The 22,209-nt window shown below is 43.2% G+C and overlaps 1 protein-coding gene across 1 annotated transcript in view; it reads left to right on the top strand.

Annotated features, from left to right (window-relative positions):
• LOC126380135 (inhibitory POU protein) overlaps window positions 1-22,209 on the top strand; it is a 76,295-nt gene that overhangs the window by 36,054 nt on the left and 18,032 nt on the right. The window contains exon 2 of the mRNA XM_050029391.1: window positions 10,820-10,876. Coding sequence (XP_049885348.1) covers window positions 10,820-10,876 — 57 coding nt within the window. The remainder of the gene's footprint in view (window positions 1-10,819; window positions 10,877-22,209) is intronic.

Here is a 22,209-nt window from a genome sequence, read left to right as displayed (position 1 = left end):
CGGCATTCACAATTACAAAAAGAAAACTACACTATATGTATATATTTATAAATAAAAACGGTTATAAATCTTCTTAACAAAAATAAGAGTGTAGAACAAAAATAAGTCTTATAAATAACAAAATTAAAATTGGAAATGGAAAAATGATCGTCAGATGATTTTAGTATATTATTTAATTTTCTATATATACTTGTCTATTTCAGACAGGCAGTCTTTATTCATTCTGAACTGTAAAAAATCGAATCTGTCAAATCTTGAGGTTAGGTGTGAAAATGTATTAACGCTAGATGAATGCTCATCTGACATTTAATTTAAGTATTTGTTATTAATAATTAGGAAAAAAATATCTAAAATAATTAAAGTAAATAATTTTATAAAGACTTAATAGGTACACTTACGTACTCTGTTAAATACAGCTTGATTTATTTGACAACTGTCAGCTCAAAATATTTTCCTGATATAATTAGATAATTACCTATTTTATAGTCCAATTGGCTTGCATCCAACGCTTGACTTGCATTGTGAGGTCGCAGGTTCGAAAGGCCTGAAAAAAATAGGTTTTTACAAGTTTTGGATTTCATGTTTGGATCGTAAATTATTATTACGTTCCTATCTACTCAGCCGAATAGGGTAGTTTTCAACTAGTCAAATTACTTAGTTACTTTTTACTAAACGTCAAAACACGAAATGACTATGGAATTTGTATGAAAGAGCAACCTGTGACGTCATACAATAACATAAAAAAAATGTCGCACTCATTATAACATTTTTTTTTATTAAAATTAATAAATTAAAAGAAATTTAAACGTTTTTGTCACCTTTAGATCTGTCTTAATTTAATCAGAATTTCATAATTTATCTTTGAACAAGTCCCAAAAAAGGTTTGGATATGACCAAAATGAAAACCAATGTTTCGGTAAATCAGACAAAATTTACTGACAGTTGTTGTCTTCTCGACGTCCGCGAAGCGGACGTCGGGGAGGCACCCTCGGGGCTTGGCCCCTTTGGTGCGATAGCTCTCGCCGCCCGCTAAAACGGGCGGGGCACGGGGGCGGGCCACGGTGGGCGAGTTTCGCGCCTCCGAAGGCCCAATTTCTTGTCCGGGATGGTACCGCCGGCGAGTCAGCCCACCGGGTGAGACCCTGTTGAGGGAGGCCCAGTGAGCGACTCCAGCCAGGCGGTACGTGTCTCGTCATAGTAGGTGGCCGGCGAGCTTGACCCGAAGTTTCCAGGTCAGCTCGAGCCGGCGGGGTCAGTCCAGTGAGGTCAGTCCGATGAGTCCGCCGGCAAGGTCGAAACCGTCAACAATGACGGTTGCCCTCAAACCGGCGGCTTGGGTCAGTCCGTTGCTGGGTAGGTATCCTCGTCGAGCTCCTCCACATCAGCCAGCTCGCGAGGATACGGCTTCCAGTCCGGGGGTCGCGCGTGGTATGGAGCCAGATTTCGTAGGTGCACGAAATCTGACTCGTCCGCGCGCGCGAACATCCCAGTCGAGAGCCTGGAGATAAACTCATCCAAGGTCTCGACTTTTAGGTCCCTCCGAATTACTTCGTTGCGGACGAATCTCGGCGCGTCCGCGATGGTGCGCAACGCCTTGGACTGCTGTGCCCGCAGTCTTTGGCGATGGGTCTCAGAGACCAATGCGTACCACGCGGGGGCGGCATAGGTAAGCCGTGTCCTAATGTACGCCTTATACACGCCGAGCTTCATGCGCAACGGGAGACTCGAGCAAAGAATGGGGCGGAGCAGAGCAGTGGCAGCACCTGCCTGTCCGATCACATTCCTCGCATGCTGGGCCATGGTGAGGTGGCGGTCTATGGTCACACCCAGGTATTTAGCCTGCGAGGACCACCCGATCTCCTCACCATGCAGCGTCAGATTCGGAGGGTGTAGCCGACCACGTCCCACAGTGATCGCTTGGGTTTTCCCCACGTTCACCGTCAATCTCCACTTTGCCAGCCAGGCAGGGAGGGCATCCAAGGTTCGCTGCATCTTCTTCGCGGCGTGCTTGGCGTTCAAGGACGTCGCGAAGAAGGCAGCGTCATCGGCGTAAAGCGCCAGCTTGGACCCTCCCTCCACGGGGATGTCATCCGTGTACCTGGCGTAGCAAACCGGAGATAGGCAGCTACCCTGGGGAACTCCCGCAGCGATCCTTCGGACTTGGGAGAGGGCGCCTTCCACTGCCACCTGGAAGCGCCTATTCTCTAGAAAGGTGGCCACAGTCTTAACGACTCGACGTGGAGTCGTAGACGTGGACAGCTTATATACCAAGCCCGGGTGCCATACGCGATCGAACGCCTTCTCCATATCCAAGAATACCGCTACGGTGGTCTCCCTCTTGTTGAGGGCCGCCGTCATATCGTGCAGTACCCTTGTCAGTTGAAGGGTCGTGGAATGCTCGGCTCGAAAGCCGAATTGTTCCTCGCGTGGCATGATATGTGGGATCATGTGACGCAGAAGAAGTCTCTCAAACACCTTGCTGATGTTCGGTAGCAAGGTGATTGGCCGATAGCTCTCAGGCTTCAGGATATTCTTCCCGGGCTTGGGGAGCATGATAACTCGCCCAAGCTTCCAGCAATCCGGAAAGTGCCCCGTCCGCGTGATGCCATTAAAAATGCGCGTCACCGCTGCGACTGAACGCGGTGGAAGGTGACGCAGCATTTCGTTGGTAATGCCATCCGGGCCGGGGGCCTTCCGGAGCGGAGTCCGTCTTATCGCCCGGAGCACCTGTCCGGGCGTAAAGACGACGGGATCCTCATCAGGGGCTATCGGCTGACCGAAATAGCCCGCTAGATTTCGGGAGACTTCTTCTTCGTCGTGGTCGGCGCCTGGGTTCGGCCGAAATTGGCTCTCCAGACACTCAGCGAAGATTTCCACTCGATCCTCAGCTCTAAAACGGGGTGTCCCGTCCTGAGCGAGGAGAGGTCGCACTGGTGTCGGCTTCCCGGAGAGCTGTCGACACAGTCTATGGATGCCGGTCCAATCCTCGCCGGCTGAGTCGATAGTGTGTTGCCAAGAGTCGGCGGAGGCACTATCGAGCGCGGCCGAGATCTTCTCGGCCAGCGCATTCAGCCGGGACTTCATGGTGGGGCAACGCGTGGTATTCCACTGCTTGCGGAGTCGCCTCTTTTCCGCGAGCATATTCGCAATATGCTTCGGCGTGGGAGGAGCGGCTCCCGGTTTGGGAGCTTCGAGCGCGGCATGTTGCAATGCCCGCTGGACTGTAGAGGCGAACTCGGTTGCCAACTCGTCGACATCCGTGGGGGTCGAGACTGGTCGCATGGGAGTGTTCTCTACCATGTACTGGCCGAATTTATCCCAGGAGTACTTCCGCCGCGGCGGCAGCAGCCTCGTCCTGGTAGGATGGTTTGAAATAACCATCAGGACTGGTTGATGGTCGGAGCCTGTGTGATAGTCTAACGTCTCAACGGTGGGATCGGGCCGGAGCCCCTTGACCACCGCGAGGTCTATCACATCTGGGAGATGAGCGGGGTTGTGCGGGTAGTGGGTCGGGGTCTCCGGCCCCAGAACCACATACCCGCCCCCGTTGGCGTCATCGAACAGACGTCGTCCATTTGGACAGGTCCACGTGGAATTCCAACCAACGTGCTTGCAGTTCCAGTCACCGGCCGCGATCGTTGGCCCCGGGCTGTCCAGAATTTTCTGAACGTCCGCGAGGACAAGGCGCGCCGCCGGCGGCTTATAAACCGCAAACACACGTGTTGGGACGTCTCCGAGAGCGATCTCCACTCCCAGGGCGTAGATCGACTGAAGACCAGCGATAGGTGGCAGAGGCTGGTGCACCAACCTTCTTCTTACCAGGACGGCTAGGCCTCTATAAGCCTGACCGAGGTCACTGAGCTCGTCCTTCCGGTATACGAAGAAGTTGGGGATCTTCAGTCGGTCTGCGCCTCTCAGCTTGGTCTCTGAGATCAGGGCGACATCAATGTTCTGCTCCCTCAAGAGAACACGTAGAAGACCTATCTTTCTAGACAGGCCTTCGGCGTTCCAATGAAGGATTCTTAACGACATAAATTTTATGCCGTTAACAACCTCTTCATCCCGTCCAAAAGCACTGTAACAGGATCGAGATCCTGCTCCAGTGCCTTCAGGACATCTTGGAGTACCCCCATGGCGACCAGTAGTGCCGCCTTCTTGGCGGCGGCTGGATCGCCAGTTCCGGCCGACTTCCCCTTCCCCTGGCTTGGGGCGGGGGGTCGGATGGAGGGGGTTGTCTTTGGAGCAGACGATGTCGCCGGCTCCTTAGGCTGCTGTCGCGGCGGGATTTGGGGCAAGAAGGGACCTTTTCCTTCCCTGCCGCGCCTCCTCTTACGCCGTTTCGTAGGGCCACTCTTCGGGCCGTTGGCCGCCGCCATGAGCGACCCCTGGGCGTTCGATTCGCCTGTGGGCGCGACCAAGACCTTCTTGGTCGCTTGCCCCGAGGAGGTGCGGGCTGTGGTTCCGGCCTTCTTGTTGCGCGCCTCGCGCACGAAGGCCGGGCAGGCCACATGGTTGGCGGGATGTGGCCCACCACAGTTGGCGCAGGTCGCCGGTTGCTCCCTAGGTCTGGGGCAGTCCCTGGCCGCGTGTTCCTCCCCACACCGCACACACGCAATCTTGCGGTGGCACTTGTGCGAGGAGTGGCGGAACTGCTGGCACCGGTGGCACTGCGCCGGTCCCTTTTTGCCCCGCCAGGCCTCTATCTTCACCCCGGGCATGTTGAGGAGTTCCGTGACTCCATAAATGCCCGGGATGGTCGCAGCGTTACGCTCGAGCTGGGCATGGTAAATACACCCGGGTCGTCCGAAACGCGCCTGGATGGCGCGCACGAACTCAGGGGTGTACCCCAGTCGGCGTAACTCGGCCTCAATGAGGGCTGGGTCGGTGTCAACCGGCAGCCCTCGGATGGCAACCTTGAGGTTGCGCTCCGCCGGAAGGGAGTAGGAGAACCACGATATCGTGGTCTCCTTTTCCAGGGCCATCAGGTAGGACTGAATGGTCCTGTACTCCTCCCCTGTGCGCGGGATAAAGCGCACCCCCCGCCCGTATGGTCGGGCGTTAGGGGGGTGTCCGAGCTTCTCCCGGAGGGCTCGGAAGTGCCGAGCCCAGTCCGGGAGTACCTCCACCACCAAAGGGGGGTAACGCTCTCGCTTCGGCGGAGCGGGCTGCGACGCGGGCTTGGCCTGGAGCGGGGAATGTACGTCCCGCTGCGGTATTAGCCGTGGAAAAGTCGCGGGAGGTGTCGAGGCCACAGCCGCGTACGACGGCTGCGTATCCATCGCCTCCGGCGACTGGCGTGGCGCCGGCGTGGGCGCGACCTGTCTCAACCCTCCTCGGAACGGGGGGGGAGATAGGGCTCCGCGCACCGGCAGTCGAAGTGCATGCCTGCCCTCTCCCGAAGACGGGGACTGGGCGGCGAGCACCTTGGCCGGCGGCGGGGACGTCGAGCGGGCCGGGGAGCGGCTCGCGCGAGAGGGGCGCTGCGGCAGCGGGGCTGCTGCTACTAAGTGCGGCGGCGGCGCTGTCCGGCGCGGCGGCGGCCCCAGCTCCGGCATGGAGAGCGGGGGCGTCCGCCGAGGCCCCGGTGACGGGGGGCCCTCGCCCGCGGGGGCGAGGGGCGCGTCGAAGTACGTCTCCCCTGCTCCCGGCGTGGAGGGGGGGGAGGGACGCACTGCGTCACGCGCGGGTTGGCGCAATGACGCCAGGGTCTCCCGCAGGTGCGGAATCCCAAGTAGGGAAGCCGCCGCGCTCCTGCGGAAGACCCTGGGGCGCTTAGGGCGCCGTTTGGGGAGGGAGGGGGGCGGCATGACCCCCCACCACCCCAATTGACGATTCACCCGGCGGCGGAGTCAGAACTCCTTTCCCGCCGGGGGAACAACCGGGGGACACCTGGCGCACCAGGCGTCCCCAGCCCGCTGGGCAAAGACCTCCCGACCTCTCGGAAGCCGACCGACACCCAATCTTACCCGTGCCAGGCGATCGCTCCCGCCGGCTTCCCTCCCGGCCTAACCACACCCGGCAGACCAGTGCCGAAGTGTGGGGTTCCGGGAGCTCACCGGCACTTAGTCGCGACCACCTGTCGCGGGTCGGGGGGCCGAGCCGGACCTAACGAGCCCTAACCTCGAACTTTGTCGAGGGGTTTCGGAAGGGGGGAGATGCCCGCCACTTCCACGAACACTAAGTACGAGCGTGCGCAGACAGCTGAAGTGCGTGCGGAAATTGCAACTCCGACTATCCAGACAAAATTTATGGGTCATTAAATCTAAAATATAAGTTCCTTATGGACATCTCGATACCGCGTTTTAATTCGGTACAGCGCCATCTAGCGATCGTCTTACGGACTAATTATAAGTTGATAAGTTTAAACTTTTACAAACTTAAACAATCTTTGTCCTGGGAAACTACCACATTATATCACTCAAAGAGAATCTAGGCTGGTAGTGCTGTTGTCATATCAGTGAAGATATATTTAAAGGAGTATAATAAAAGCTATATTTCTGAACTTCTTGTAGCTAGGTAATATTTGTACAAATATACAAGCCAGGTGGCATTTCCCTAAGAACTGTTACCGTGCAGTACTGTCGCGTAGAAAAAGCCGAATGAACTCCGAAACACCGGCGGAGTGCACGTTAATTATCAATTCACAACCCTCCACTCCCCTGAACATTAAATACAATATCTTTAAATTGCTACTAAGTACTCCCACCCTCATCGAGTATTTTTATAGTCATTATCATAATCTCCCCCCATCTCTCTCTGACTCACGTTAGTGTCTATATATCTTTATATCTCCGTCTCTTTCCCCCAAAGCCCCTCTCCTGAAGATATTTAAGATTCATTCCCATGATTTAGGTAAGATTGTACGGAACTCTTAGGTAGTCGCGATGCGATTATGTCGGTGTAATTTCGGGAAGGCGCTTTGTGTTTTAGGGATCCTTCGGTGATAGAAGTAAACGTAGAATAAATGATTCATTGTTTGTTTGTTGAAATTCGGTTGGTGTTAAGCCACGCAAAATGCTTTTTTATTTACGCTACTGATAAGAATAGTAGAGCATACTAATATGTTGTGCTTCTTGTCTGTCTTAATTTTATTGGGTTATGTGGCAAGTCGCCCACTTACCTGTCCTGCGGGCGAGTTTACACTTATGTAAGTTAGTTTACAGTTTTCCCGTCTAGACTGCGAAAAATGGAAACACAAAGGGGAGTCCTTTACCCAGCAGTGGGATCTTGTAGGCTAGATTACATTAGACTCGCCTGAATGGTTTTATCATACTGCGTCAGTTTACTCCTAACGAAGAATGAAGGGGTAGGTTGGTCCTAAAATGTTGTAAATGATATTTTCTGCGCAGGAAAGCACCAAATTACTCCTTAATTCTTCGTTTGAAGTCCTAGTATCATGAAACAACTTGAGCGAGAGGTCTGCAAAAAAAAATAATAATATAAAAAGTGTAAACTCGCCCGCAGGAAACATTTAAGTGGGCGACTAACCTAACCTAACCCGATTTGGGCATTTGTTGTCTTGTGTGCAATTATTAAATAAATAAGATGTACATTACATAACCTATAACAAATTTTACGTTCCACTGCTGCTAGCTACTCAGCGGCTAACAAAAGACCATTCCGTAAATTGGACATTTGGTTTGGTAGCTACGTTGGTGATCTGGGCGGTTAAAAGTCCACATAGAAGGAATTAAAAAATATATATAGGTGTTTAACATTTGCGCATATTTATAATAAAGTGCACAATGGCCCCGATTCCTGCAGACACCGCCTAATTTTATTTTAAGTTATATCCGTCATTTTCATATCCATCGAAAAGGAAAGGGACGGATGATTCACAGCTCTTAATTTTAGGAAGAATGAGTAAATGAATGAATAACCCGGCCGAATCAAAAGGTACGTCGCTGGTATGCAATCCGTTTGACGTGCTGTCTACTTAACTGTGTCGGGTTATTGACGGATGTAAAATTTTTAGACGGTTGGTTTAGATTTGTGCTTAAAATTGACGTGTGTTCCATAAATTTTATGCTTGTCGATTACCCGTCCCTTTCCTTTTCGGCGGATAAGAAAATGACAGATATACTTAACTTAAAATAAAATTAGATGGTATTTACAGGAATTAGCACCATTGTCAATAAAGGTGCTTGCAATGATGAATTGCTTCAAATGCTGTCTTTTTGTCCCCTCGATCATAATTTTAGGCAGGATATGCTATTTTGTCATTTGGTTTCGTGCTATAAAAGTATATTTGATTTGATCAAAGGAAAACAAACTGGAGGTGGAATTCTCTGCTGTCTTCTGTATTTCCGAATGCATACAACCCGGGTGCTTTCAAGGCCAGAGTGAACAGACACCTTATGGGCGAGCTCGCTCCATCTTAGGCTTCGTCAATGCCTTCGGGCAAGTCTGAGGCCAAGAGCAAACCCATCAAATGTAAAAAAAACAAACTATTAAAATTCTTCGTATACCTACGGGTCCATGACGTCATAACGTCCGTTAAACAACTCGCTTATATTTTTAAGCTGAAACCGTTCCGTGAGAGCCACAGCAGGTGCCGTACAGTCACGCTACAATTAACGACTAATTATTGGCCATTGACAATTTTAATACATGTACTTACACGAGGGTTTTAGGTGCAGTTTTAGGTGCCTCTATGCAACTTAGTAAAGAATAGATACCGGTTGTACTTCTTATTTTAAGTATTGATCAATTCGTTTCCTGTAAAGGCCCGCGGTCTTTGACAAGGGCTCAAAGGTCCAAACTTCAGGTCTGCCAGCGAGCAATAGAGCGCAGCATGTTGGGTGTGAAACGGACTGATCGTGCCAGAAACACCGTGCTGCGTCCTAAGACTCAAATTGCGGACGTGGTCCGCGCACGCGCCAAGTTGAAGTGGTATTGGCCGCGTTGATTACCTACTTAAATTTAATCTTCCGCTGCTCTCATCAAAAAACTGCCACAATAGATAATTTACACAGATAATCGTCATATTACTAAAAAAGTGTCATTCCGTTACCCAAAACAACAACGAAAATCAGAGCAAATCTTTTTCTAAAAACAAAACGATTAGAAAACTCGTATACGATTGTCAAAACTTTCAGAGCGTAATTTCGGTGAGACAGGTGAGGAAAAAGTTGTCCAACGGCCCAGCGTCTAAATCGTACCTCGGAATATGCTCAGCGTCAACTGTAGCTTGCCGAATGCATAATTAATACCAGCCCTTTGCCGCTTCTACTAAATGGCGTGGCTAAGGGGTCCCAGCGCCCCTGCCTTTAAAAACTTTCTCTCTGCGTTTGTTTCAGGATAATTTTGAGTGGTGTCGGTCAGAGTTCACAGGCCTACTTTTATGGACATTAGAGGGAACAAACTAGGGGCGTGGTAGTTGTTTAAGCCTTGATACGAGGAATTTGCTGATGTGGGGCGGCTTCGCTCACTCCGTTTTCCCCTACTTCGATTGTGAGAAAAACTATCGGAATATTTTTGGAATGTACTGACACATGTGTTATTAATTCAGAAAGGCTTTTGTGTAGTTTATATAAAAAGTAAAAACAAGGATTGCTTACGGTTTGTGTTGTAAAAGTACAGTCTAAAATACTATTACTTATAAATAAAAAAAATAACAAACTTCTCAAACAAGCATAAATCAACTTCGCTTTTGGAATACCAAATTATACCTGGCAACAAAACGAAAATGTTACGGTACAAGTAAGAATTACGGTTAACCGATATTTGTCGAATCGTTAAGTTGTCTTTAAAGTTTCATTAATCCACACTGGGCGTGGTGATTGCATTGGGAATGAAATTGTAACAGCCACTGGCACTTGCTGTTAATCAAATTGAATTTTAAATACAATTTGACACACAATTTCCAGGTAGGTTTACGGGGTAAACTGTTTTAGATCAATCGTTATAGGTAACCGTCAATTTTGCTCAAGTTAATTGGTAGGAATGTAAGCTGTAATTTCTTCTTAGTGTGTTTTGTCATGGTATACTGAAAACACATATTTGTGTTACTATTGTTAGATCTACAATTAGTTTAATACTAGATCCGATTTTGTCTGTCTGCCTTCTTTTGACACATCCTTTTTTAATCACACTATCTATTAAATATGCAGATATATAAAAGTTATAAGTACTTGCTGCCACGTTGTTCAGGTATTGATATTGTTAATGAGCCACAAGTTCCGAGGCAGACCAAAAGCGGAATTGTACACGAGGCAAATCCACAAAACGGTTTCAGCCAGATCAGCTCGGTCGAAGGCTGGTCGAACTATTATTAGTGTAAATAATCCGGAATTGTAAAATTATATTCGAAATAGGAATTCGATTTTCGAGGTAGCAATTTCGGTAGGATTTATTGATAGCCTCCTTAAACGGTCAGTATAAGATTAATATCAACCGATTTGTACCATGAATTAAATATATTACATTTTATTTTAGAGAAAGTGAGATGAACGGAATCATTTCAAAATATTAAAAATAAGAACGCATACTGGAAATAATATAAAAAAGAAAAGAAAAAATATTTTATAATGTTAGTAAGTACTACACTTTGTCTATGCCGTACATTGTCTATGGTTAGTTCATTACAACTACTACGATATCAAAATAAAATAGGTATATTAGGTATACATTAATTCTATTAAATTTCTTAGCATCAGACACAATTTTCACCAAATAGGTAAACAAAAATGTAATTAATGCCAGAAACATAAACTAAACATAATATGTACCTTCCTAAAAAAATAATACATAGTTATAGCGGAAAAGTGTGCATGCAAAAAACAAATTTCTCTATACGAATGTAGAATTTTCTTTTCAGAGCCGAATACTGGAGGATGCGTCGTTGATGTGCAACTCGTGGTCTCCGAGGCACAATGTAAGTTCACTCATTCACTCTCCGCCATTTTACATTTTGTTCAAATTTACAGTTTTACCATTGCATAGCGAAAGCCGCTTGCGATCTTTGGCCAAAGATTACTTTTCAAACACACTTTAATATTATACACATTCGTACACTCATGGGCTAAGCGATGATGATTTACTTATTTGTTTTATATTTTGATTTTTGTAGCTCAAGGACAAAGGTTTGTACGCTATTAATCGAATTGATTTCATCGTGGTTACGTCACAATCTTTATAATTAAATTATCCTTTTAATTTTCTATTTATTAAATTAATTAAGTGTTATATGTTTGTGACAATACTGAGTTTCGGTGTTCGTTTTGACCTGGGCATTTTTGTATTTTTGGTTATCTAGGTAAATAAAATACAAAAAAAATCGTAATCCAAAATTATACTTTTAGACAGAAGCAAAAGTAACAGTGTGCTTCTTTCAAAAGAGTGACTGAATAAAAGAGCCGTGGAAACCCAGTTGGTACAACCCTCGCCTCTCACTTTGAGGTCGCAGGTTCGATGACAGCACAGGCCTAAACAAATAATTGTCGATTTTGTTTTCGAATTCATGTTTGGATCATAAATGATTCTCACGTGCTCAGCGGTGAAGGAAAACATCCTGAGGAAACCTACATTCCCGAGAAATGCATTTTCGGAGGTATATAATACAGGTTACTGTATTGGTCAAATGTTCAGGTTAGGTAAGCGGACCCCGTGAAAAACTGAGTGCTAAAATTCGTACTTGTTTTATTTTATTTATTCTTCTTCTTCTATCGTATGGGTTGTGAGATCGATGACCGTCCCCGTCAGCTCTGGTGATATGGCTCATGTGACGACTACGTACTAGAATTGGGTAGTTCCCTAGATAAATTATAAAATTCTGATTACTAAATAAAGGCAGATCTATAGCTGACAAAAAACGTTTTCTTTTTTCTATTCAACTCATTTATGAATTTTAACAAACAAAAAAGTAATAATAAGTGCGACATTTTGTCACGTTTTTATGACGTCACAGGGTGCTTTTTCATAAAAATTCCACAGTTATTCAAAATAGTAAAAATTAACTGATTTGACTAGTTGGAAACTACCCCATTAAGAAGGGTATATTCAAACAAAACACCCAAATAAACCGTCAGCGCTAAAATATTTTTAAATCGCTTGAACATTTACATGGTTCATTCATTCTCAAAATCAAATTAACACTGTCATACCAAATGAGTCGTTAGCAATTCATAGTCCAAATATAAATAATATCGCTGGCAAATTCTGCAAAGTATTATGAGTTCATAACACAATCATAGGCGGTTTTAATTAGCAGCAAAATTCGATTGTTATTAATAGTGGATTGTGATGTTGAAATGATTGCAGACAGTGAGGATGGAAAGTGTATTTATACCGGCTCTATGCAGTAAGTATAGAACAATTATAGGTAACTTATCATAAAACATTACAACAGTCACTGTGGTCCTGTGATTCTGCTTCTCAAACGGGGAGCGCCGGAACGAGGCGACCGGCGCATGGCGTGCGTAGCACATGCCTTGCCACGTAGTACACATATTACGAGGCGAATGGCGCATGGCGTACGTAGCGCATGCCTTGCCACGTAGGACATATATTACGAGGCGAACGGCGCATGATGTGCGTAGCGCATGCCTTGCCACGTAGTACACATATTACGAGGCGAACGGCGCATGGCGTGCGTAGCGCATGCCTTGCCACGTAGTACACATATTACGAGGCGAACGGCGCATGGCGTGCGTAGCGCATGCCTCGCAATGTTGGTATCCAACTTTAGATGATTTTTGGTGGATGATGTCCTTTCGTAACTATAGAAATTACGAGTGTTTTGTTTGTGTCTCTGTTTGTAAGAAGAAAAGTTTAGTCGTTGCTAATCGAATTATCAAAGTTAAACCATTGGTAGTTTTCTGAGTGATTTACTGACAAATCGAAGGGAAAATAACACGCGATGCAAAGATAGAAGCTATGTTTGAAGGTCAAACGTGAACATTTTTTCCTCAAAATATAAGTAAGTACTTACAGATAATATAGACAGACAAAAAATATGCCCGTTATCTGTACCGGGACGGGCAGATTCACAAGACAAAAGAATCGATGTTGATAGATATGATGACCCTCGACGGACAGAAAAATAAATAAGTAAAATAATTTACATAGCATAAAGTCACGAGTATATTCCCAATTGGGGTAGTCAGAGGTACATTCATCGCACTAAGTACCCACGCCTCACCGACCTTTATGTAAGACTAACGTGATGAGCCATATCGCCGTCTAGAATGAGAAACAGCTGTGTTAGTGAAAATTGTACGTTAGATAAATTAATTATTAATTTCAGTAACACCACAATGCCTCATTATCTTCTTCTATCGTGTGGGTTGTGAGGTGGATGGCCGACCTCGCAAACACTGGTGTCATGGCTGGCATGGCTCATGTAGCGACTACGTACTTACAAGAGGCAGTTCCTTGTAATAGTACTCATCGGGACTAACGGTTTAACATGCCTCCCGAAGCCCGGTCATTTTACTTTCGGACAATCGGTTGATCAGCCTGTGACATCCTAACCAAACTAAAGATCACGAAGTGTTTTTGTGGGACCCACGAAGCTTCGCACCTGGGACTACCGGATCGTGAGCCCAACGCTCAACCACTGGACCACGGAGGCCCTTATTATTACTTTTTTGTTTATTAAGATTCATAAATAAGTGAAATAGAAAAAAAAAACGTTTTTGTCAGCATTAGATCTGCCTTTATTTAGTAATAAGAGTTTTATACTTTATCTATGACCTAGGAAACTACCCAATTCTAGTATGCCCAATGGTCTACCACTGCAGATAGTTTTTCCTTTACGGCCAGTCAAAAAGAAAACTTAAATAAACATATTTACCGCTACCATTTTACTTCGCGCCTGTACTTTAGGTAGGAGAATGAATAATAAATGCTGGACTATAAGGTTCATTAAAACTTCTTTATATAGGCTTTATAAAGCGAGGTATGAATTTTTATTTCCGTTGTCAGATAACAACTTTCTAGTTTAAACGTACTAAATGCTACTTATTTATTATTTAGATATGTGTTTGAATATAATTTTATAATGTCAGTATATTTGAAGTTTAATTATATTTTTTTTGTTCTTTAATTCTATAATATTTTGCCTGTTTAGAAAGACTCCGTGATAGACCTATAGAGCCACGGCTGTGATTTCCAGCTCGAACTGTAAACCACAGAATTCGACTTTATGAGTTTGATTTTAAACTTATGGACGCGGATCGGAGTTGCAGACGAGTGGAGTGCAAAATTGAAGAACTATTTGTTATAACAAGTATGGCGCGCGTTTTGCGCTCACTTGGCACTTCCAACCTCTTCTATTCCACGGTCGTAACGAGTTACCGGCCTTACGGCTAGCAATGAGGGTAGACCTGTACACTGTATTGCTCGTGAAGCCTGACATATCACGACAAGCCACTAATTAACTTTTTTCACTGCCTCGCTGGGGGCTCGTGAAATGCCAAGAGTTCTTCTTGGGGACACGCGTTGGAAAATTTATAGGGAATTACGCTTTTAGGAGTTATATTTGTCGGTAGTGGAATAAATGACGACCTCCGTTTGTCTTTCGATTCGGAAGTCCCGGGTTCCATTTCCGGTGCGGACATTATGACAAACCTGAAAAAGGAATGTTGCTAGTTGACATTTAGTTGACATTGCGCACTTACTTTCAAATTGCAATGTAGTTTTTTTAGATGAATGCCCTTGATGTGGCCTTTTTGATTCCCTGGATGTGCTCCTGAATAGTACCTACATATTACTACCTACTGGCGACTTACAAAAGTTCTCAATTTAAACAAAAAACAATCAAGTTGCTTTTATTATTTTTAATTACTTTAAATGACCATGATTTTCTGGAGTTTAGGCTCCAGGCTCTACAGATAGTACCATGTATTTTTTGTTGAAGAATAAATACACTTCTCATCAAAAAAATCGAAACACCTTGCAAGTTTACGTTTTGTCAGGATTATCAGAAAAATGTGTACATTTAGGAATAAATGTTAAATGTCGTTTAATAGTGAGTAATATGAGCTTATCAAATCTTAATGTTAATGTTCTAAATTTAAATGAATTTTTCATAGGTTTCGTATTTTGTTAAATGAGTCATTTTTATTCCGTATGGAGTATAAAGGAAATGGATAAAACAACACACGTAAATGAAAAAAAAAGCTAAAAAACGTTTATTCAATAACTTGTATTCCCTCCCCGAGCTCGAATTACTGCTTCCATACGGTTCTTCATCGATCGGATGAGAGTCACGATCACATGCTGTGGTATATTGTCCCATTCCTCTTGGATTGCATCTTGCAGCTGGCTAAGTGTTTCTGGGGCAGGATCTCTTGCTCGAATTCGTCTCTTTAATTCATCCCACAGATGTTCAATGGGATTCATGTCCGGGCTTCTTGCTGGCCATTCCATAATAGAGATATCGACTTCGTTAAGATAATCTCGTACGACGCCCGCGGTGTGAGCCCTAGCATTGTCGTGCATGAATATGAAGCCGTTGCCAATAAAATGTGCATAGGGCATCACATGAGGCTCGAGACACTCTTCGACGTACCGATGACAGTTTAGTGCAGGCAGACGTGGCCCAGACACGAAAGCAAGCTCTGTCTTACCGTCGGCGCTGATTCCTCCCCAAACCGTCCACGAACCGCCACCATAGCTGACCTTTTCTTCAATGCAGCATTGTGCATAGCGTTCTCCGTCTCTTCTGTAGACCTTGTTCCTTCCGTCGTTACCATACAGCATAATTTTACACTCATCAGAAAAGAGAACTTTGCTCCACTGTAGGTATGACCAATTTAGGTGCTCACGTGCAAAGTTAAGGCGCGCTCTTCGATAGTCTGCAGTTAATTTCGGCCCATTTGCTGGCTTATGCGGTACCAGTCCACGATCCTTCAACCTTCTTCTAATTGTAGAGTCACTTACAGCCACCCTTCGTACAACACGAAGCCGCTGCTGCAGTTGAAAAGCGTTAAGGCGTCGATTTCTTAAAGAAGTTGTTACAATAAATCGATCATCTCGCTCAGAAGTGACCCGATTCCTGCCAGATCCTGAACGGCGCGTGAACAAACCAGTCTCCCGATAACGTTTATAGACTCTATGAACAGATGACAGGCTTAGATGCAGTCTTGCAGCCACAACACGCTGACTAAGGCCAGAATCCAGCAATGCCACAACTTGGGCGGCTTCTGTGGGCGAAGTATCCATACGTTTTAGAAAAAATACCTTTTTCAGACGTCCCAAAGTCACAGTATTGAAATAAAAAACAAAAAGTTTAAGGATAGGCGCCAATTTTTAGTTTTTAAACGCTAAATGTACTCCAACCCTAAACACACATTTGTCTCAAAACAGTGATTCATTTCGTTTATAAGATAAACAAATGAAATTCTAATTTTGAATTTAGAATTTTCGCTTATTACTGTAATGGCCAAACTGCCAGCTATACATTTATGTATTTTTTTTCATCGTATGAATTCTTTTTTGTGTTAAATTCGGACAGAAACAATGAAAACGGAAGTGTTTCGATTTTTTTGATGAGAAGTGTATTTAACTTACTTACTACTTTTTTATAAGTAGATGCCGAATGTGTTCCTTCTCCGGGGGTTTTGTCGAATTCTGAACTTCGCTCGTAGCAAGAACGCCAATCACAAGTTGTGGTGAGGTAGTTGAAGACAGTTTGAGTTCCGAAGTAGTAGCGTATAACACAAAGTTTTGTTGGTCGATAGTTCTGTCTGGTCCCTGGTAACTATCAAGATATATACATAGATAACTATGGAGATATATACATAAATATTGCATATTATAAGACTGAGTAATTATTTTTAAATTTTTATATTTGTTTTCCTGATTAGTCGCAAAAGTAGATTTTTTTTTGTCGTGGCTCACTGTAGAAGGGCCACTGTCCAGTAGTTGAGCATCAGTCTTACATTTCAGAGGTCCCGGGTTCGAGTCCTAGTTTGGTTAGGAAATTGCAGTCTGATCACCCGATTGTCCGAAAGTAAGATGATTCGTGCTTCCGAGCGGTATTACCCCCCGCTTCTTACCATTATACTATTTACTTCAATAAGTATGTAAGTAGTCGTTAAGTGAGTCATGTTAGAGGCCTTTGGTGGTTCAATAGTAACCTTGACACCAAGGTTGATGACGTCATTGGTCAACCCACACGAGAGAAGAAGATTGTAGATTTTTTGGGAAACTTACCCTGGAAAGTTCCTCATTGATAGTTCATCATACAAGTTAATTTTGGTTTCAAGGCCATTTCAATTTTATTTCAAGGATTATTAAATAGTTATGTTTAATAAATTGCCACATTGAATCAAAAAAGAAATATTGCTATTGCATTTAAAAAAGTAATATTGCTATTTGTCATTTTATTAACATTGTAGACCTCTTGAACATTTTACTCAATAGTAGGAGTAGGACCTTCCACTCTCAAAATATTTATTTCCACTGGAATTTTCTCACTTAGATTCTCACAGCAGGCAAGAATTGTCCTCTGTTCGCAATTAGCGACCCCCGGTTTTACCATTACCCTGTAAAGGAACGGATTATAATTTCCGTCTCGTAAACTCAGCCTGATGCTAATGGAGCCTGTAATCCTGGCAGTACACTCGCCAACAAAAACCAAATTTTATTTAAGTATTATATTTTTTACTGGGAAACACGTATTTATAAAATAAGTTCTTGTTACTTTTCAAGGGTTTTCTTTTATTAATTATGTTTAAATCTGACTTTTTAGTAGATTTTTTGTACTTATTTACATTAATTGTTTATGAATTTTTGATTTAAAAGATTTCTTTTACGTTGTTTTTTCTAGCTTCTTGTAAATAATTGAACCTAGCCTAATGGGAGTTGTTTTCATTTGTATGGAGATAGAAAAAGATTAAATAGCATCGTATATTTTCAACAAAATTAATATTAGATACCTAAGTGCAGCATGGGTGTAACCCTGTCAAAATTAGCTTTATTAAAATGACAGATATGTCGCTTTACGCTTCCTTTTGTTCTTCTGCTTTTTTCTTTTTTTTTCACGTGACTTATTGTAGATTTGCCGCAGATGGCATTAACTACTTGGCCGGAACTTTTTTAATCTAGCTATTTAAACTGGTTATAAGAGAAACTTCTTCACCAAACCTGTCGCGGTAACAAAATTATATTATTATATTATTTACTTATACAAAACACGCATCAAGAATTGAATCGTACGTCCTCCGTGTCGTAATGACCTTTATTAAGCAGTCCGTTTGAGAAGTATTAAAATGAGAATGTTAATTCAATTAAACCACTCTGACGCGGAGCGTGCTCTCAGCATAGCAGGGTAATCGTGCGAGGGATCAGCTTTTACGTTTGTGACACTTGATACGCACCCGACACGCTCACGTCAGTCTCTTCATATAGAGAAGGGATAAAGATGATGGTTTATCTGTGATTTATATAGTATTTCTGTTACAGTCGAAGGTATGCTTATTCATAATAAAATATAATCTTCTCACTCTGAAACTTTCTATACGGTTGATGCGAGGGATACACATTCTAACCTCAAACCTTCATACGAAGTAAGTTTTCGTCCTAGCAAAGGCGTCCCCTCAATCATCTGGAGCATACTCCACCACGCTACTTCACTGCGGCTTGGTGGAGGCTTTTTAAGGCAATAGCCGGGAACAACGGCTTTACGTGTACTAACCTTCGGATAAACTATTTTACCTAATAGTTACTCTGCCAACAAGTCTGCCAAGAAGTAATACTTAGTTACTATTTATTTATGTGATTCATGCTTTTTTGCATTTAATTGCAAAATCAATCCGTTGTTATTGATATTAGAATCAAAATGCTGTATTCTTAAGCTTTTCTTGACACCTAATAAAATAACAGTTAAAAATACTCGTAATAGGTACGGGTACCATCCCCTCTCTATCGCTAGTGCCAGTTGATGAGTAATAGTAATAATAGTAATGGATTAGAGGGGATTGCTACCTTTGTTTCAGCTCTGCCTAATCACAGCGCTGTGATCCCGGATTGACGTGTCAGTCAGACAGACAGGCTAAGCTGCACTTCAACTGCCTCCGTTATGAGCTAAATTTTATTTAGCATTTTGCACCTATTTAGTACCTCGCAAAAATAATTAGTACTTTATCCTCTCTGAACTGTGAGCTCTTAATTAATCAAAATATTTTGGTATGTTAGGTAGCGACTGGGTACGGTAACACTTAAAGGATCCCCGCTCAGAATCGTACCTGGTGCAACGCATTTCGCTGGTTATTCAACGTGGAAACTAGTGTAGAAAACGAAGCTAGTGGAACCCAACATTAATTCCTTAGTCGACAAAATTTGGCAGTGTGATAAAGTATTGTGAAATAAACTACTAGTACTTTATAAATATCCAAAAAAAGATACTGGATGCAAAAAATTGCTTCATTGCCTACACTAAACGCAGCCGTCATTGCTTACGCAACGCAGTGTTATGGGTACATTTGCATCAGGTACGATTGAAGGCGGGCTTTTTAAGTAAGGTTTAGTTTAACTGTTAACTGTATATAATTTGCTTTATTTTTTTGTTTCGTTTAATTATTTCAGTTTTATTTAATTTCATTTTTGTTTTGTTTGTTTAGTATATTTATGTACTGTAAGTACAGTTACAGTTACTTTTTGTTTATGGTGTAAAGAAATTTTTGATAAGTAACTTGTAAAAAATATATTCCTAAATTAAATCACCGGGTTTCGAATACAGTACTTATGCGAGAGGCTCTGTGCGTCTTATAGAAAAGCTATACTTACAATCACTTATTTGTCCAAGTCTAAACGCTAAAAGTATCAAAATTAGCATATCACACCACATATACGGCAATATTCTTCTATCGTGTGGGCTGTGAGGTGGAGTACCAACCTCAATACACACAGCAATAAAAATGATGCTTTCAATTGAACTTTGAATTTTTGACGTGACTTGTAGATTTGCCGCAGATGGCATTAATTATTTGACCGGACAAAAGAGCGCTGAGGTCTTTCACACGGTACTAAATTTAAGATAACAGGCATGAGGGTGCCCAGTTGGACGCGAACCTCGGCTCACGGCGTCGTCTGAGAGGAAGAATATTTGAAAGAATTAATCATCTAATCAACCCTAGTGGGTCGATAGCGATAATCGCGGAATGAGGGAAATCTCTGATAAATTCAATAATTTATATTTAAATGTCAAAATCCAGAGCCGCTCAACCTAAAGGGCCGCAACAGCTCCGATTTTATTGTTGCTCTAAAAAAATACAATTATAGCAGTAACAAGACACCAGTGCCGCGGGGGCTACGGTTCCCACGTTCAATAGTCACACTTGACACCTCCTGGGGGTCAAAAATGATACTTAACGTATTATCTCGATAATTCACGCTTTGTTACCAACGAGTGATTTAAAAATACACTTAGTAGAAAAGGGTGAATAGATACAGGAATGAATTAGATGCCGGGTGTGTTATAAAAGTTGACTTACGTTGAAACTTAGTGTTAAGCTGCCTACCCCTTCGGAGACAGGCGTGATGCTATTTTATCGCATCGTAAGCGCTGTAAGAATTTTCAGTTTTACTTGTAACTAAAATAAACTTAACTTAATCACTATTTTAGAATGGATTATTTATTTATATATTATTTATTTATTCAATTCTATTTTTTTTATTATGGTCGGTTTTTGTTTAATATACACAACGGCATAACATTTGCGTAAGTACCAAAAAGCACTTATTTTCGCAAATGTTTTAGTCTGTACAATCAATAACAGACGTTGGTCGGACACAGTTCATAAATAAGTAATGTCTTTTTTAATAAACGATCAAGATCAAATAAATACATTAAGTCCCGCGCTCGCCAATTGATTCACAGATTTAAATTAATTATAGGCAGCTTTTAGTCCCATCTGTGACGTGTACGATATGCTAATAAAATGAGTAAGTGTTGCTAAGTGTACTTAAGTGACGGGGGCTTAGTCATTGTCAGTCAATATACAATTCAAATTAATAAAATATTACTTGTATAAATTATTTATTTACTAATTAGAAGTATAATATGCACGCGTTGAATTGACAATGTTCTTATTTTTTGTCAATAAACACGTCTAAAAGTGTTATCCTGGTGGTTCTGCCTCAGAGAAACTATTTCGAAGACAGCTTACTGCCGAAGAAGAGTAGGTAGATACTGTAAAATAAATATGGTAGAAGCTCAATACTTGATGCATAAATAAATAGTAACAAATCCTATTCGACTTTCAAAAAAATATGTAGAGACCGAGCTAGCTTGTAGCGCAGTACTCTAATTTATTCAGCCTATAAGTACTTACTAAATTACATTTCAATTCTGAAACATGAATAAGTTGTCTTGTGGCGTGCATAAGTCACTTGTTTCTCAAACGCTTCCGTTGCAAGGCAGCAAGTTTTTCAAATCAATAAAACGCCGATACGGATGCAAAGAGTATCCGGGTGGGTGGGCAAACCCGGGTATGTGCCGGTAAATCGAGAAGAGAAACTATCGGTTTTAAAGTGGTCTGGTGCAAACTGCCTGCTTGGTAGTCAGGTCGCGATCGCGGCATCTGTCGGGGCTACAGGCCGGGCTCGGTTATCCGGATATAGGTACAAACTTTTACGGATAAGTTCCTGAAGTATATTTACTTCTTGATTCTTTGTGATTAAAGATGTAGCTGTTGTTATTTTACCGGTGGTATGTAATGCTCGGGTCTGTACACATAGTGAGTGACATCGTAACGAAAACTTTGAGGTATGATTCAGACCATGAATCTGAGATGACATCGAGGGGAATTTTCCGTCGAAAAAGTATGGAACTGAAAACAATAAAAAAAGACTATAATATTTTTATGAATTTTCCGACGGAAAATTCCACTTGATGTTAACTCGGAATCATGGTCTGAATCACCCGCTCGGTATTCGTTACGGTGTCACTGACACCCAGTATAGGTACGATTTGACGTAGGTGTATTGCCAGCTATCGAAAACGAGTATATCGAAGTATTTATTTTATTTTGGTGTGGAGGGCTTTACCTATCATGTATTACTAACTAAACATATGTGTTGCAATATAGAGCGAGTGAACACTTAAAACGTTCAACGTTCTGAGGCATACCTCACTATAGCCGAGAAACTCGAAACTTCCAGTCAATACTGTACGTCCACCGTTCGTTCCCCAAACAAAAGTTTTCCGTTGTTGATCTTACAAGCTCGCTTCCCTTCTCTAGCCGAGGAGTCGGGTAACGA

Source organism: Pectinophora gossypiella, chromosome Z (assembly GCF_024362695.1).
Source record: "Pectinophora gossypiella chromosome Z, ilPecGoss1.1, whole genome shotgun sequence".
In the NCBI taxonomy this organism is placed as follows: Eukaryota; Metazoa; Arthropoda; class Insecta; order Lepidoptera; family Gelechiidae; genus Pectinophora; species Pectinophora gossypiella.
This window is presented reverse-complemented; position numbering and strand designations above follow the sequence as displayed.